The 15,283-nt window shown below is 46.5% G+C and overlaps 1 protein-coding gene across 6 annotated transcripts; it reads right to left on the reverse strand.

Annotated features, from left to right (window-relative positions):
• Nucleotides 1-963: 963 nt before the first annotated feature.
• SIGLEC6 (sialic acid binding Ig like lectin 6) lies at nt 964-14,953 on the reverse strand. 6 transcript variants are annotated; one of them, XM_003269848.3, is made up of 8 exons: nt 14,732-14,814; nt 14,310-14,669; nt 13,831-14,109; nt 13,587-13,634; nt 12,874-13,131; nt 11,313-11,406; nt 10,902-10,983; nt 964-3,408 (listed from the first exon to the last, which is right to left on the reverse strand). In XM_003269848.3, the coding sequence occupies exons 1-8, from the start codon at nt 14,763-14,765 to the stop codon at nt 3,235-3,237; spliced, it is 1,329 nt and encodes a 442-aa protein (XP_003269896.1). In that variant the 5' UTR covers nt 14,766-14,814; the 3' UTR covers nt 964-3,234. The 6 variants fall into 6 exon arrangements, with proteins under 6 accessions (XP_003269896.1, XP_012365299.1, XP_012365301.1 ...); XM_012509841.2 differs by having other exon boundaries at nt 3,235-3,408; nt 12,868-13,131; nt 14,732-14,789; XM_012509845.2 differs by lacking the exon at nt 13,587-13,634 and having other exon boundaries at nt 14,310-14,561; nt 14,732-14,953.
• Between the last annotated feature and the right edge of the window lie 330 nt (nt 14,954-15,283).

Genomic DNA, 15,283 nt, shown 5'->3' on the forward strand with positions numbered 1-15,283 from the left:
GCTTGCCTAGCCAGCTCCCACAAAAGCGTATGCCATTTTCTTGCAATGAATCTTTCTTTCTTTTTTTAAGTTCCTTTTACAAAACTTTTAAGTTCAGGGGTATAAGCGTAGGTTTGTTACATAGGTAAATTTGTGTCACGAGGGTTTGTTGTACAGATTGTTTCATCACCCAGTTATTAAGCCTAGTACCCATTAGTTATTTTTTCCTGATACTGTCCCTCCTCCCGCCCTGTGTGTGTTGTTCCCCTCTATGTGTCCATATGTTCTCATCATTTAGCTCCCACTTAGAAGTGTCAACATGTGATATGTGGTTTTCTGTTCCTGTGTCAGTTTGCCAAGGATAATGGCCTCCAGCTCCATTCATGTCCCTGCAAAGGACATGATCTCATTCTTTTTTATGGCTGCATAGTATTTCATTCATTGAGTATATGTACCATATTTTCTTTATCCACTCTATCATTGATGGGCATTTAGGTTGATTCCATGTCTTTGCTATTGTGAATAGTTGAATCTTTCAATACATACATCCTACAGACTTGTTTTTTCCCGTGGAAACTTGACTGACTACATCAGTTTCTTTGGGTTAGGGTTTGCATGGTATGTCTTTTTTCATTCTTCTATACACAATCTCCCCTATCTTTATCTTTTATGTAGATCTCTTGTAAACAATGTATAGCTACATTTTCCCCCAGTCTTACTATGCTGGTATTTTAACTGTAGCATTTAATTCACTTGTGCTTAATGTGATTTTTGGAATGTATTGGAGTCTAAATACAGCATCTTATACTTGTATTCTACATGTTCTATTCATTCTTTTTTTCTTTAATCTCTCATTTCTTGTCTTCTCTGGTTTGACTGAATAATGTCTCTAGCACCTTTTATACTTCCTCTAGTTCAGAGGTGATAAACTTGGCTTCAATTCTTTAAATTTCCTTGACATTACAATAATAAATTATCCAAATGTAACATTCATCAAAACATTTACTTTTCTCTGGAATAATATAAAGACTTTATGTAATAGAAGTTCTATTTACACTCTTCTGAACTTTATGTTATTATAGTTTGTGGGCTACATAATATTGGTATTTCAATATTACATTTGATGTTTGACCCCTCTACAAACCGTCATTATTTTTACAACAAGTATTTGTTTCATTTTGCTCACATATTTGCTACTTTCTTAGGTTTTCATTTTTTTTTTTTGGATCTCAAAAATCTAATCTGGGATCACTTTCCTAATACCTGAATTATATATTTTAGAATTTATTTGAGAAATCTTTTCTTTATTGACACTCACATATTTTGGTTTTCCTTAAAATATCTATATTTCACTTTCAGTCTTAAAATGTGTTTTCATTGAGTAGGCTTTCTAAAGCAACATTTATTTCTCTTAAGGCATCAAAGACATCTTTCTATTGCATTTAGCCTTCCAATATTGCTCCTAAAAAAGTCAGCTGTCAGTCTAATTGTGGTTTTTTTGCTTGTTTGTTTGTTTTGTTTTGTTTTTTCTGAGTTGGAGTCTCGCTCTGTCACCCAGGCTGGAGTGCAGTGATGCAGTCTCAGCTCACTTCAACCTCCACCTCCCAGGTTCAAGCAATTCTCTTGCTTCAGCCTGCTGAAGTACCTGGGATTACAGGCAAGCACCACCATGCCCAGCTAATTTTTGTATTTTAGTAGAGATGGCATTTCACCATGTTGGCCAGACCAGTCTCGAACTCCTGACCTCCAGTGATCCACCCACCTCAGCCTCCCAAAGTGCTGGGATTACAGGCATGAGCCACTGCTGACTGTGGTCTTTTAAGTGTAATCTGTCTTTTTATTTTTCGTGGCTACTCTTAAGAATTTTCCTTAATAGTTGGTCTTCATTAAATGCTTTCTTCAATTTCACTGAAAGAGTGGAGACTGGGATTTGTAAGAGGAAGCTGCGGAAATGGACATGGGGTATTGGTGACTGGTGAGGAATTGATTTGGGGAAATCTGGATGGACAAGATCATGTAGAAAGGCTTGAGCAGAAAGATGATGGATGGAAACCTTATTTTGGGGAGTCATGAAGAGTTCTGAACAGGGGTTGACACAGACACCTGGTGCTGTGGCCTCTGGGCCTACTCCTTTTTAGCCTTAGAAAAAATTGCCAGCAGAAACCGTCTGTTAAAACAGCTAACCAAAGCCGGGCGCGGTGGCTCATGCCTGTAATCCCAGCACTTTGGGAGGCTGAGGAGGGTGGATCACCAGGTCAGGAGATCAAGACCATCCCGGCTAACATGGTGAAACCCCATCTCTACTAAAAATACAAAAAATTAGCCGGGTGTGGTGGTGGGCTCCTGTAGTCCCAGCTACTTGGGAGGCTGAGGCAGGAGAATGGCATGAATCCAGGGGGCAAAGCTTGCAGTGAGCCGAGATCGCACCACTGCACTCCAGCCTGGGAGATACAGCAAGACTCTGTTTCAGGAAAAAAAAAAAAAAAAAAAAGCTAACCAAAGCCAGATACAAGGCATTTATTTACAATAATATACAGACTTTATGAAAACCTTTGTGTCAGGATCTTTGTTAGCTGTTTTACAGCTAACAAAGCTGTATGTTAGCTGTATGCTTTCTTTGACCTTTCACAATAATCTGGTTAGATGGAAATTATTTCCCTGCCTTACAGAGCAGGGAGATAAAGTGACTTGCTCAATAGCTGGCATAGATGGAGTTGAACTCGGTTCTCCTGGACAGAAGTCCTGTGGTCTGCCATATATATGAAGGAATTTATATAGTCCATTGACAACAAAAACATTAATTTTAAAAGAATTGGACACAGTGTTATGGGCTAAGTTGTTCCCTTCTAAAATTCATATGTTGGAAGTCCTAAATCTCAATATCTCAGAAGGTTACTGTATTTGGAGGGTCTTTAAATAGTTAATTTATTTAAATTAGGTCATGGGGAAGCCCTAATCCAATATGACTAGTGTCTTTATAAGAAGAGAAGATTAGGACACAAACGCACTCAGAGGAAAGACCATGTGAAGACACAAGGAGGAGACAGCCATCTACAAGCCAACAAGAGAGGCCTTAGGAGGAACCAACCCTGATAACACCTTGTTCTCAGACCTCTAACATCTGAAACTATAAGAAAATAAAGATCTGTGTTTACGTCACTCAGTTTGTGGTACGTCGCTGTGGCAGCCCTAGTAACCAATACACTGAGAGGTACCATGTTCTCTCCAATCAAGGTTATGGCTTTGGACAATTCCTCACTTGTGTATCTTGATTTCTGAGTACTCTGTGTCGGTGACCTTTGGTTCCTGAAGTTGCACCTTGTGGAAGCGTAGGAAAGCATAGTGGAGCTCCTGCTCATCTTCTGAGATGGGGCCAGCCTCCGCAGGATGGTCTGAAACTATGCCTGTCTGGAACTGGTGCTGATGACCCTGAATGGAAGAAAAGAAAAGATTCAGGGCTGGACAATCGGTTCTCAAAGAAAGCAGCCAAGGATCAGAAAGGGAGTAGAACTGATGTAACTTTATTATTTATCCATTCATTTATTATTTTATTTTATTTTTGAGATGGGGTCTCGCTCTGTTGTCCAGGCTGGAGTGCAGCGGCATGATCACAGCTCAGGCAGCCTCGAACACCTGGGTTCGAATGATCCGTCTGCTTCAGCCTCCTGTGTAGCTGGGACTACAGGCATGCACCACACCTGGCTAATTTTTGTAGAGATGGAGTTTCACCATGTTGCCCAGGCTGGTCTTGAACCCCTGGGCTCAAGGAATCCACCCACCTTGGCTTCCCAAAGTGCTGGGATTACAAGCATGAGCCACCACGTCCACCGCACTCATTTATTTTAAAATATTTAATAATTAAGATTGGCAAGCCCTTAGTGAGTGTTTACATTAAGCAGTCATATTCTATTCTCAAAAAATGCTTTGGAGTGGATTCCATGATTACATTCATCTTACAAACAGGGACACTAAGGCTAAGAGAGGCTCCACATATTGCCTAAAGACACACATCTATGTAAATGCACCACTGAGCAGGACTCAGAACCAGCTTACTGTTGTGTAGGTCATGTGACATGTGCTAGATGTTAAGCCATGAAGAAAGCAGACACAGTCCCAGATAGTAGGCAGTGTGGTTTTCTATGAGATGCAGTTAGTTAAAAACAGGAAAAAAAAATCACGTTTTTAATTCATGATAGCAGATATTTTGAAATATAAAGCAGGGGCAGGAGTGGCATATCTGATTCCTAGACAGGTACTGGAGGATGGAACAGAGACCAGGTCCTGCAGTACAGGCTACCGGATGCCCTCTCCTGTACCTTCTCTTTCCAGCGCCCCTGAAAACTTGAAAGTAAAGCATGGTAAAGAAATTATGTAATGATTCCCAACAAAGTGGGGATTTAACACACACTAAGTGTGTTATTCCTCCAAATAAACCAAGAGGAAATACAAGAAATTATGGAATGAGCAAATAAGAAAAAGTGGGAAATCTCTGGGGAAACAAAATATTTTATACTGGAGTGTGTGTGTGTGTGTGTGTGTGTATGTGTGTGTGTTCAGGAAGGCATTGGTGACAGTGGGTGAATGGCTACAGAAATGAGATTTATGTTCTGCTCATGTCTTTCCTCCATCATTGGGATAATATTTTCCTGCCTGCATTCTAGCTACACAAACCAGTGGCAAAGTCCGAGACTAAAGGTGTGAATTTCTGTAGGAGAAATGACAGATCAGCACAAAAGCCCTATTGAATGAAGAAAAGGACAGGTGGAAGTTGCCTCTTCCTGGGCTTCCCGTGGCCACCTTCCCCCATCCACACATCCCAGACTTTTGGAAGACAGTCTAGGTATTACCTCCCCCAGCACCAATTTTTCCTGAGGGTCTGAACAACAGGAATCATGACTTGAATTATTCTTGGTCAGTTCTCATTCAGTCTATGGAAGAGTAACTGGCACCCTCCCGGCATAATTAGAAAACTATACATAGTATGTGAAATATGTGTTTTACAAGGAAAACAGGCAATCCAGGACTGTGACATCTGAAAGAAAGGAAACCAATGAGGTGAGTCTCATGATCAAATGACAATTTCCAAACTGCAGTATGTGGAGGATAAATCCAAGCAGAACACAAGAGTCTTATGAAACTGTGGTGGCAGCAACTGCAGTTTGAGTGGGAATGATGTGGGTGGAATTTGTAGAGCAGAGTACAGAGAGAAAAAGCTATACAGAGAAAGAACTCCAAAAAATATGCATAGAGGTCCCGTTGAATCTTTGGCTGAATACTAAGCTGTATGCACAGAGTGAAAGGCTGAAAGCCTGGGTACGTGCTTCTGGAGAAGGAACAGCTATGAGAAAGCTGGAATGAAGGCAAATGTAAACTCACCCCACCAAAGCTTTTGTAAAAATCTTTGAATGGGTCAAGACAATCCACTAATAAATTAACTGCATTCGAGAACAAAGCTCAACAATTTTTAAAGGAAGATTAAAATATCCAGATAATCAACAATATAACATGATGTCCAGTATGCCACCAAAATCACTACCTATGCGAAGAAGCTGTGGAATGTAAGCAATGAAAAGCATATCAGTAAATAGAAACATATCACCAAATGATGGAATTAGCAGAAAAGAAGATTAAAAACAGCTATAAATACACATATTCAAAGACTTAGGCCAGGTATGGTTGTCCATGCCTGTAATCCCAGAACTTTGGGAGGCTGAGGCGGGCAGATTGCTTTGAGCTCAGGAGTTCGAGATCAGCCTGGGCAACATGGTGAAACCCCATCTCTAATCCCCAACCCATGAAAAAATTAGCCAGATATGGTGGCTCACGCCTGTAGTCCCAGGTACCCGGGAGTCTGAGGCTGGAGAATTGCTTGAGCCCGGGAAGTGGAGGTTGCAGTGAGCTGAGAACATGCCATTGCACTCCACCCTGGGCAAAAGAGTGAAACCCTCTCTCAAAAATAACAACAAAAACTTAAAGGAAAGCAGAACATAATAAGGAAATGAAAACTATGAAGAACTGGGCTGGGTGTGGTGGCTCACACCTGTTAAGTCCAGCAATTTGGGAAGCTGAGGCAGGAGTATTGCTTGAGCCCATGAGTTTGAGACCAGCCTGGGCAACATGGTGAGACCCTGTCTTTACAAAAATTTGTTTAAAAAATTAGCCAGGCACAGTGGTGCATGCCTGTAGTCATAGCTATTTGGAAGGCTGAGGCAGGAGGATCACTTGAGCCTAGGAGATCGAGGCTGCAGTGAGCCATGTTCATGTCACTGCACTCCAGCCTGGGCGATAGAGTGAGATCCTGTCTCAGGAAAAAAAAAATAAACTGAATTGAATTTCTAGAGATGAAAAATGGCAATATCTAAAAAGAAAAGCTAATAGCAGATTAGGTACGGCAGAAGAAAATAGCAACGAACTAAAAAACATAGACAATAAAAACTTTCCAAACCGAAGCACAAAGAAAACACAAAAACGAAAAATAAATAAGCACAGCCTCACTGGCCTGTGGGACAATATCAAGCATTCTGACACAGGTGCAACTGAGATCCCAGAAAGGGGAAGGGGGCAGAAAAATTATGGAAAAAATAATGATTAAAATGTTTTCACAATACCAAGTCGTATATCTAAGAATATCTGCAAATACCAAGAAAGATAAAAACAAAGAAAACCACACCTAGGCATGTCATAATCCAATTGCCGAAAACTAATAAGGAAAAGAAATGTGCCCTAGGGAAGCCAGATGATTGGACACCCCTGCTAGAGGATAAAAGTAGTAACTCTCCTCTCAGCAGTCTGATGGAACTGGGTAAACCAAATTTGATGTTCTGGGTCTGTTAATGAGAGGCCCAGTAAACACCCCAAACCTTCCGTTAGGACTCAAGAAGGGTTACAGGTTAAAAGTAAGGGTCGGCTGGGCACAGTGGCTCACGCCTGTAATCCCAGCACTATGGGTGGCCAAGGTGGGCAGATCACAAGGTCAGGAGATCGAGACCATCCTGGCTAACACGGTGAAACCCCGTCTCTACAAAAAATACAAAAAAAATTAGCCAGGCGCGGTGGTGGGCACCTGTAGTCCCAGCTACTCGGGAGGCTGAGGCAGAAGAATGGCGTGAACCCAGGAGGCAGAGCTTGCAGCCAGCCGAGATCGCGCCACTGCACTCCAGCCTGGGTGACAGAGCGAGACTCCATCTCAAAAAAAAAAAAAAAATTAGTAATATTTTAAAACTACCAAAAAGGCAAAAAAGGGAGATAAATATAAGAGGACAAATATAAATATAAAGCAAAGATCAACCTGGTAGAATTAAACTGAGCCAAATCAATAATCACATTAAATATAAATGGTCTAAACACTCCAATTAAAAGGAAGATATTGGCAGACTTGATAAAATAGTAGAATAAATGTTGTGATATCTGTAAGACAGACACAATACATATGAAGGCACACATGTGTTAAAAGTAAGAGGAGGGAAAATACATAACAAGCACTAATATCAAGAACACTAGAGTGGCAATATTAAATCAGACAGTGTATTTTAGGAAAAGAAATATTAACAGAAATAAAGACATTTCATAATGATAAACAAGTCAATTCACTAAAAGATATAAAAATCCTAAGTGCATATGCAACCAATCACAGAGCATGATTTAAGAAAGTAAATTGTAAAAATAAACAGACAGAAAATCACTAAGGATATAGAAGGCTTGAACACTAGTGTAAAATAACTTGACCTAATTGACATTTATAAAATACTACATCCAGTATCTTCAGAAAACACATTCTTTGCAATTGCACATGTAACATTCACCATGGTAGACTGATTTTTCATGTACTTGTACTACCAGTTACTGAGATAAGAGTTTTTAAAAAATTGACTATAGAGTGTGCACTACTCTAATGGAGAGGAGTTAGAGTGGCAAGTAAACATTAGCTCGCCAACTAGACCATCCAGAAGGACACGCTGAAATTCATTAAGGAAGCAACATGACCCGGGGAGCAGAGAAGAATGAGACAAAGCAGCTCCCTACCCAGGATTGGCACGGAGCCAAGGGAGGCTCCCCACCAAGGGGAAACAGTGAGTGAGCGACAGCCCCTAAGGACCCACACTTCTGCCATGGACCTTTGCAATCCTGGGCATGAGAGATCCCCCGAAGCCTCCAGACTGACATGGAGAGCTGTGTGGAGTCTGGGCAGAGCCACTGCTCAGGCCCATGTGGAGCCCCAAGGGCCTTGGACCTATGAGCAGCTGGGCACCAGGTGTCATAGCTTCACCAACGGGAGAGGCCAGGCTCTCTCACACGCTCTCAGGGTAGGGACCACATTTATGGTGCTGAGGAGCAGATGGATTGCAGACCTCACCTCTGCTACAGCTCGCCAGACAAAGCCCACTGGCCTGGGACCCCAGCACAGCCACCTCACCCCTGCCTGAGCACTTGGGCCATCAGCAGCTCTCCATTTCCCTGGGACAGGGCTCCCAGAGGTAACAGACAAGTCTGCCATTTTTTCTGCTGCCACAGCTCCCACTCCTACTCCCCTGAGGCTGGAGAGGGAGAAAAGAGCATAAGGACTATCACTGGCCTCCAACACACCAGAACTGCTTTATGGAAAATAAGCCAGACTTTATCAGTGTGGGTCCCTGCCCCTGTTATTCCTCACTGAGAAGGACATCCTGACCTGGGCCCCGAGCACAGCTGCCCTGCCTCCACCTGAGTTGGTGGCAGTTCTGTGTTTCTCTGAGGAGGATATCCCAGGGTCAACCTACAGGCTCTTTGCCATTGCCACTGCAGTGGTACTGCCCTTGATGCCTTCAGGCTGGGTAAAGAATAAAGACCTTGATAACTTTGCTGGCACCTCCAACACACTACAACCACCATACAGAGAGAAGCCCAGTCTCGCTTCCCTGTGGGACCCCTACTCCCTGCTCTTCACCAGGCGAGGCCCCTGGCTGGGGCCTGCAGCACAGGGGCCCCACCCCTAGATGAACGTTCCCATTGGCGGTGGCTCCGTGTCTTTCTGGGGTGGAGCTCTTAGAGCAGCTGGCAGCCCCTCTGCCATTGCTGCTGCAGCCATGCTGCCCTTGCTGCCCTCAGGCTAGGGAAGGAACAAAGAGCCTGATTTATTTGGTGGAACCTCCAGCATGCCACAGCTGCACTACAGAGAGGAGCCCAGTCTCTCTTCCCTGTGAGCCTCCAACTGTTACTCTTCACCAGGTAAGTCCACCTGCTTGGGCTCACAGCACAGCTGCCTCAACCTGGGGTGATTATTCCAATTGGCAGCAGCTCTGCATTCCTCTAGGATGAAGCCCCAAGAGACAAGGAAAAAGCCCTCTACCACTGGCACTTCCAAGGTCCCTGCCCCTGCTGCTCCAAGCTGGGGAGGAAACAAAATGCCTGGGCTCACCACAGGGCTGTAGTGTGCAGCCAGAGTGCCAAGTCAAGATCTGTAGCCAGTACTTGAGTGAGAGAGGAGCCCACAGTCTCAGAGCACTGGGAGGGAGCATGGCTGCAAATGTGAGGGAATACAGAGGATTCATGTGGCTGAACAAGAGCCTACCTGCCAGCCATTGTGCTTCAGCACCATCTATTGGATCACATCCAAACTTCAACACCAAAAATACTTTGCTAATATACCCCACTGTGAAACTAAGGACAATAATTTAGCAACAAGTAAAGACCGTGCACAAAGCTTTGGCCTTCTGAAAACATCCAGAAACAAAGCCAACTGACTATACTCAAATTACAGCACAATTAAGGGAACATGAGCCCAAATAAATGAGAAAGAACCAGTGCAAGAACTCTGGCAAATCTAAAAGCCAGAGTGACTTCTCACCTCATAATGACCACACTAGTTCCCCAGCAAAAGTTCTTAACCAGAATGAAATGGATAAAATAACAGATGAAAAATTCAGAATCTGGATGACAATCAAGATTATTGAGATTCAGGAGAAAGTAGAAACCCATTCCAGGGAATCAAAGGAATCCAGTAAAACAATTGAAGAGATGAAAGATGAAATAGCCATCTTAAGAAAGAACCAAACTGAGATGATAGAGCTGAATAACTCACTACAAAAATTTCATAACACAATCGGAAGTATTAACAGCAGAATAAACCAAGCTGAGGAAAGAATATCAGGGCCCAGAGACTGGTTCTTCAAATTAACTCAGGCAGACAAAAGAACAAAGAATTTTAAAAATGAACAAAACCTCCAAAATCTGTGGGATTATGTAAAGAGACCAAATCTACAACTCATTGGCATCTCTGAAAGAGAAGGAGAGAGAGCAAGCAATTTGAACAACATATTGGAGGATATTGTCCACAAAAATGTCCCCAGCCTCTCTAGAGAGGTCAGCATGCACATTCAGGAAATTCAGAGAACTTTGGTAAAATAATATATAAGACAACCATCCCCAAGACACACAGTCATCAGGTTCTCCAAGGTCAATGCCAAAGAAAAAATATTACAGGCAGCTAGAGATGCCTGTAATATTGTAATAGTGATGAGCAGTAAGGACTTTGGGTTGATTTGGGCTGTCTACTCTAGGGCTTGTATCTACCACATTCCTTGTACTTAATGCACCTGACACAGACTAAGTTTTGTTCATTTCTTTTTCTCAATAATCAATGCCATAAGAAAAGGCTAATATTCCAGGAAATATGATAATCTGACACATGAGGAGCATAAATACCCCCAACAAATTAACTGGACTACATATTTAATCAGAACTATTAGATTCAGTTTCACATGTGACTATTTTAAATTATTGAAATCAATACTTTTAAAATTATTACTGAGTCAAAAATTTAAAATAGTCACATGTGGAACTGCAGGGAATGTCAGGTGTTAATGAAGAAATGCCTCAGGGTCCTTACTTAGGGCAGCATTCAAAAGGGATAATGCTGAATGGAAATTAAGGTCTCTATCACTCACCCTGGAGCCTGAGACCATGACGGGGTTCACATCATCCGTGTTTTGCACTGGCTGGGCTGCTTTCTTCCTTCTAGTCTTCATTCTGAGGGAACAGCCCTAAGCCTTTCAGCCTGGTTATTTGGAGCCTCTTTCCCCAAAAGAGAACCATCTCCCCACTCCCTATGGAGAGTACAGAAGTAATGAAGAGGTCCAGGTGCTCACATGAGCCCAAGAGTTGGACCATGGTTTCAAAGAGACCATGCTTGGTTCAGCTGGTCAACGGGGTAATTCACACCACCACTACCCTCCCTTTCCTCACTCTCGACTTTCCCAAGCACCCCATTTTCCTCCACTCAGGTTTTCTGAGATTCTGCCACCTGCATGCCCTTCCCACATCAAGTCTTTCTGTGCCTCCCTGGAGCCCACTCTCACCTGAAGATGAAGCAAACACAGAGGAAAACCAGGGCTGTGATGCCAGCTCCCCAGACTGCTCCCAGGACACCACCAGCCCTGCCTTCTGGTTTCCCTATAATTTGAATTTTGAGTGAACTCCAGTTCCAATTCCAGGACATCCTCCCAACAGCCATTCCTCTTCACCTTCCACTAATGTGACCACCCCCATCCAGGACTCAGTCACTCACCATTTCACTGCCCTGTGAACCCGGAACCAGCCTCTTCTCTCTCCATGACTCCCCCTTCCCCCAACTGCAAGACTGAGGATGTTGTGCCCCCAGCCACTCTGGTCTGGGCCTTGGAAACATCTTCTCAAAGCTTCATTTCTCTGGAGCAGTTAGGGGTTGAATTATGTCTCCCTACAATTCCTATTTTGAAGTCCTAACCCCCAGAACCTCAGAGCGTGAGCTGATTTGGAGAAGGGTCATAGCTGATGTAATTAGTTATAATGAGGTCTTCCTGGATCAGGGTGAGCCCTAATCCAATATGACTGTTGTCCTTATAAAAAGGGGAAAATGTGGGTAGGGTGTGGTGGTTCACACCTGTAATCCCATCACTTTGGGAGGCAGGGGCCGGCAGACCACGAGGTCAGGAGATCGAGACCATCCTGGCCAACATGGTGAAACCACATCTCTACTCAAAATATAAAAATTAGCTGGGCATGGTGGTGGGCGCCTGTAGTGCCAGCTACTCAGGAGGCTGAGGCAGGAGAATCTTTTGAACCCGGGAGGTGGAGGTTGCACATGTCAGATTACCATGTTGCAGTGAGCCAAGATGGCACCATTGCATTCCAACCTGGTAACAGAGTGAAACGCTCTCTCTCTCAAAAAAAAGGGAAAATGTGGACACAGATGCACATGTGGACACAGACACCACCATGTGAAGATTAAGTCAGAGGTCGAGGCAAGGCTCCTTCAAGCCAAGGAATGCCAAAGACTCCCAGGAAACCACCAGAAGCCAGGGAAGGAGCATGGAAGAGATTTTCCCTCACAGCCTCAAAAGGAACCAACTCTAACACCATACATGATCTTGGACTTCTGACCTTGAGAACCATGAGACAATAAATCCCTATTGTTTAAGTCATGCACTTTGAAGTGCTTTGTTATGGCAGCCCCAGCAAACTCATTCAAGGACCCAGGCTTCTCTTCCCCCAGTTATCACCTCTAAGCAGACTCCTGACCTGGCAGCAGCTGGGACAGAGCTGCTCTGGGATGTTCTGGGCCTCAAAGCTGAGCCTGAGACTTGAGCTGAATCCCTGGCAGAGGCTCAGGGAGCTGTTGGCCAAGGGACCGGCTGGCTGGGGGTGACTGTGAAGGAGCCATGGCTGCTGTTCCCATCCCTCCAGCATCCCCTCCCCAAGCTGCCAGTGCAGGGAGGAGCCACTGCAGTGTGGACTCTAAGCCTCCCAGAGGTAGGAGGGTCCCAGCAGTTGTGAGGGGTCTGGGGAGGGAGGACAGGACTTAGCAGGGGCCTCTTCTCTGAATACTATGGAGTTCTCGCCCAGCTGCCCACACTCTCGCGCACCTTCCCCCACACTCACGATGCACAAAGAGACTCAGAGAGATTTGCAGGGAGCCCAGAGGATGCTGAGCACGGCAGGTGAAATCTCCTTCTTCTGCAGACCCTACTTGAGGCAGCTCCAGGACCCCGGTATTGGAGATGGGGGTGGCGTTCAGGGCGGGGAAGCCCTGGAACCAGCTCAGGTGTGCAGGGGGGTTGCTGTCAGCATCACAGAGCAGCCGCAGAGCCTGGCCCTCCAGGACAGGGAGGGACGAGGTGTTTTGCAGGATTTTGAAGGCTTTGGGGAGAGAGGTGCAGAGAGTGAGAGACGGGGTGTAGGGGCAAGGCACTGATGTCCCTCTCCTCCTGTGGGGTCCACACTAGCTCTGAGGAGGAGACTAGTAAAGTGGGGGCCTCAGGTCTTCAGAAAAGCCCAGACCATTTCCCTGGAGCTGCCCAGGCTGTCCTGCAGAGAGTGGAGCAGGGGCTGTGGACAGCGTCGTGGAAGAGAAGTGCCATTCCTGGACCATGGAGATGCCTGTGACAGTAGGAAAACAAGCAAGAGAGAAGGGGCAGTGCGAGGGGTGTGGCAGCTCCTGCGGATGAGGTGACAAAGGCTGGGGGTGAGCAAAGACTCAGTTCAGGGCTTTGAAGTCTATGGAGGCCTTAGTCCTGGCTTCTCATATTGATCCCCGTTAGTCCCCACTCTGCTTCAATCTGGCCCTGGAGAGAACAGGACAGGCTGGTTCCTACCTGTGCTGTTTCCTTGGAAGATGCTGACGGCCACTTTCTGTGGAGCATCTGGGGTGGAAAGAGGTGGCTGCCTCAACATGCCTGAATAGGGATGGTAGGCATGGGGCCTTCCCCTCAGGAGCCATGAAAACAGGGAAGGGGGCTCTCCTCTTTGGCCACCAGGTCCTCAACTTTAAGCTCTGGCTCAGCCCTGCCCTGTCCCCCCACACCCTCAGGGACCCGGGCGTCCTGGCCCAGCACTCACAGGAGACATTGAGCTGGATGGTTCTCTCCACGGTCACACTGGCTCCAGGGAACGTCACCTGACAGGTGAGGTTGGTGCTGTGGTCCTGGGGCTGTGGGGTGATTGTGAGCACCGAGGACTGGGTGGTCCTGGGGCCCAGGGAGGTGGGGGCAGCTGACATCCAGGAGAAGATAGGGGGCGTCCCCTGCTCACAGGCCCAGGGCACAGAGCAGGTCAGGGTCCTAGAACAGCCAGACTCCAGGGTCCCTGGGATGGAGATGTTGGGCCTGTGGGTCAGGGCTGGTGAGGAGATGGGGACGCAGGATCAGGACGGGGGTCTGAGGTTTCACCCAGGGGGAAGCCCAGTCTCTGGTCCAGCTCCTCCCCTGAGCCCAACACGCTTAATGGTACCCATCTCCCAAGACGGGGCTCCCATCCCAGCCCTGCCCTAGGGCCCCCATGACCTTCCCCTGTGGCTAGTCCTGGAGCTGGTTCCTTACCCATCACACGCACAGAGAGCTTGGAAGATGTATAAACGTATTTCGTCCATTTCAACTTCAACCGAAAGAAGTATGCAGCATTGTCCCTCCTCCGGGCATCTCTGATGCTCAGGGAGCAGTTCTTCCTTCTGGGATCCCAGAGGAGGTGGAATCGGCCCCGGGTCTCCTCCTGCACTTCTTCATGTGGGTCATTTGTGGCCACTGGAACATCAGCCCCTTCCAGGAACCAGTAGCCATAATCAGGGTACGAGGCTGAAGAAGTAGTGGGCAATCTGCAGGGTACGAGGACGCACAGACCCTCCTGCACCGTCAGTGACTCTGGGCCCTCCAGCTGGAATCTCCGCTCCTGAGCCAGGGCCCCTACGGAGACATGAGGGTCAGCTTGGCCCAGCCCCAGGGCACCTCTCCCCTGGCCCACTCACCTGCCCACAGCAGGGGCAGCAGCAGCGGTAGCATCTCTGAGGCGGAGGCTTCCTGGGCTCCCTGCGTGAGCAGAGAAGGGGAAGGGAGTGGAGGGGAAGGACTGCGGGGAGGAACGGGTGGCTGGGGAGGAGCGCGTGATCTCGGCTGTTCACAGAAGAGGAACTACGAAGCCACAAGCCCTCCGCGCTCCACTCCCTCTGCACAGAGCAGACGGAAACCTTGCGACCCAGACACCTGCGCAAAGAAGAGCAGAGGAGCAGAGATTGTGTCCCGCCTCCCACCTCGGGGCTTCCTGTGAGCAACAGAGCCTGGAGCAGGGCCTCCGAGGGCATCTGAGGAATGTGACACCCATGTCCAAGGCCGTCCCCCGCTGAGGTGCTTTTCTGTGCACCACTGTTTACACCTGGGAGCTGGTCACTCCTGGCCTCAGAGAGTCACAGCCTCATCCGAAGCCATGAGAAAGTCAGTCCTGCAGGATATAGGATTCTGCAGGGTCTGTGGGAGTGTCTGGGACAGTGAAAGGAAGAAGGGTCCCAGGTGCAGCGTGGGTG

The sequence above is a fragment of the Nomascus leucogenys genome, chromosome 10, assembly GCF_006542625.1.
Source record: "Nomascus leucogenys isolate Asia chromosome 10, Asia_NLE_v1, whole genome shotgun sequence".
NCBI classification, from domain to species: Eukaryota; Metazoa; Chordata; class Mammalia; order Primates; family Hylobatidae; genus Nomascus; species Nomascus leucogenys.

Coding starts and splice junctions, on each gene's coding strand:
- SIGLEC6 (XM_012509841.2), bottom strand. CDS start 14,765: ATGCTACCGCTGCTGCTGCCCCTGCTGTGGGCAG. Junction 14,670..14,731: donor GCTGCCCCTGCTGTGGGCAG/GTGAGTGGGCCA, acceptor ATGTCTCCGTAG/GGGCCCTGGCTCAGGAGCGG. Junction 13,132..13,586: donor CTTCCAAGGAAACAGCACAG/GTAGGAACCAGC, acceptor CTCTCCCCAAAG/CCTTCAAAATCCTGCAAAAC.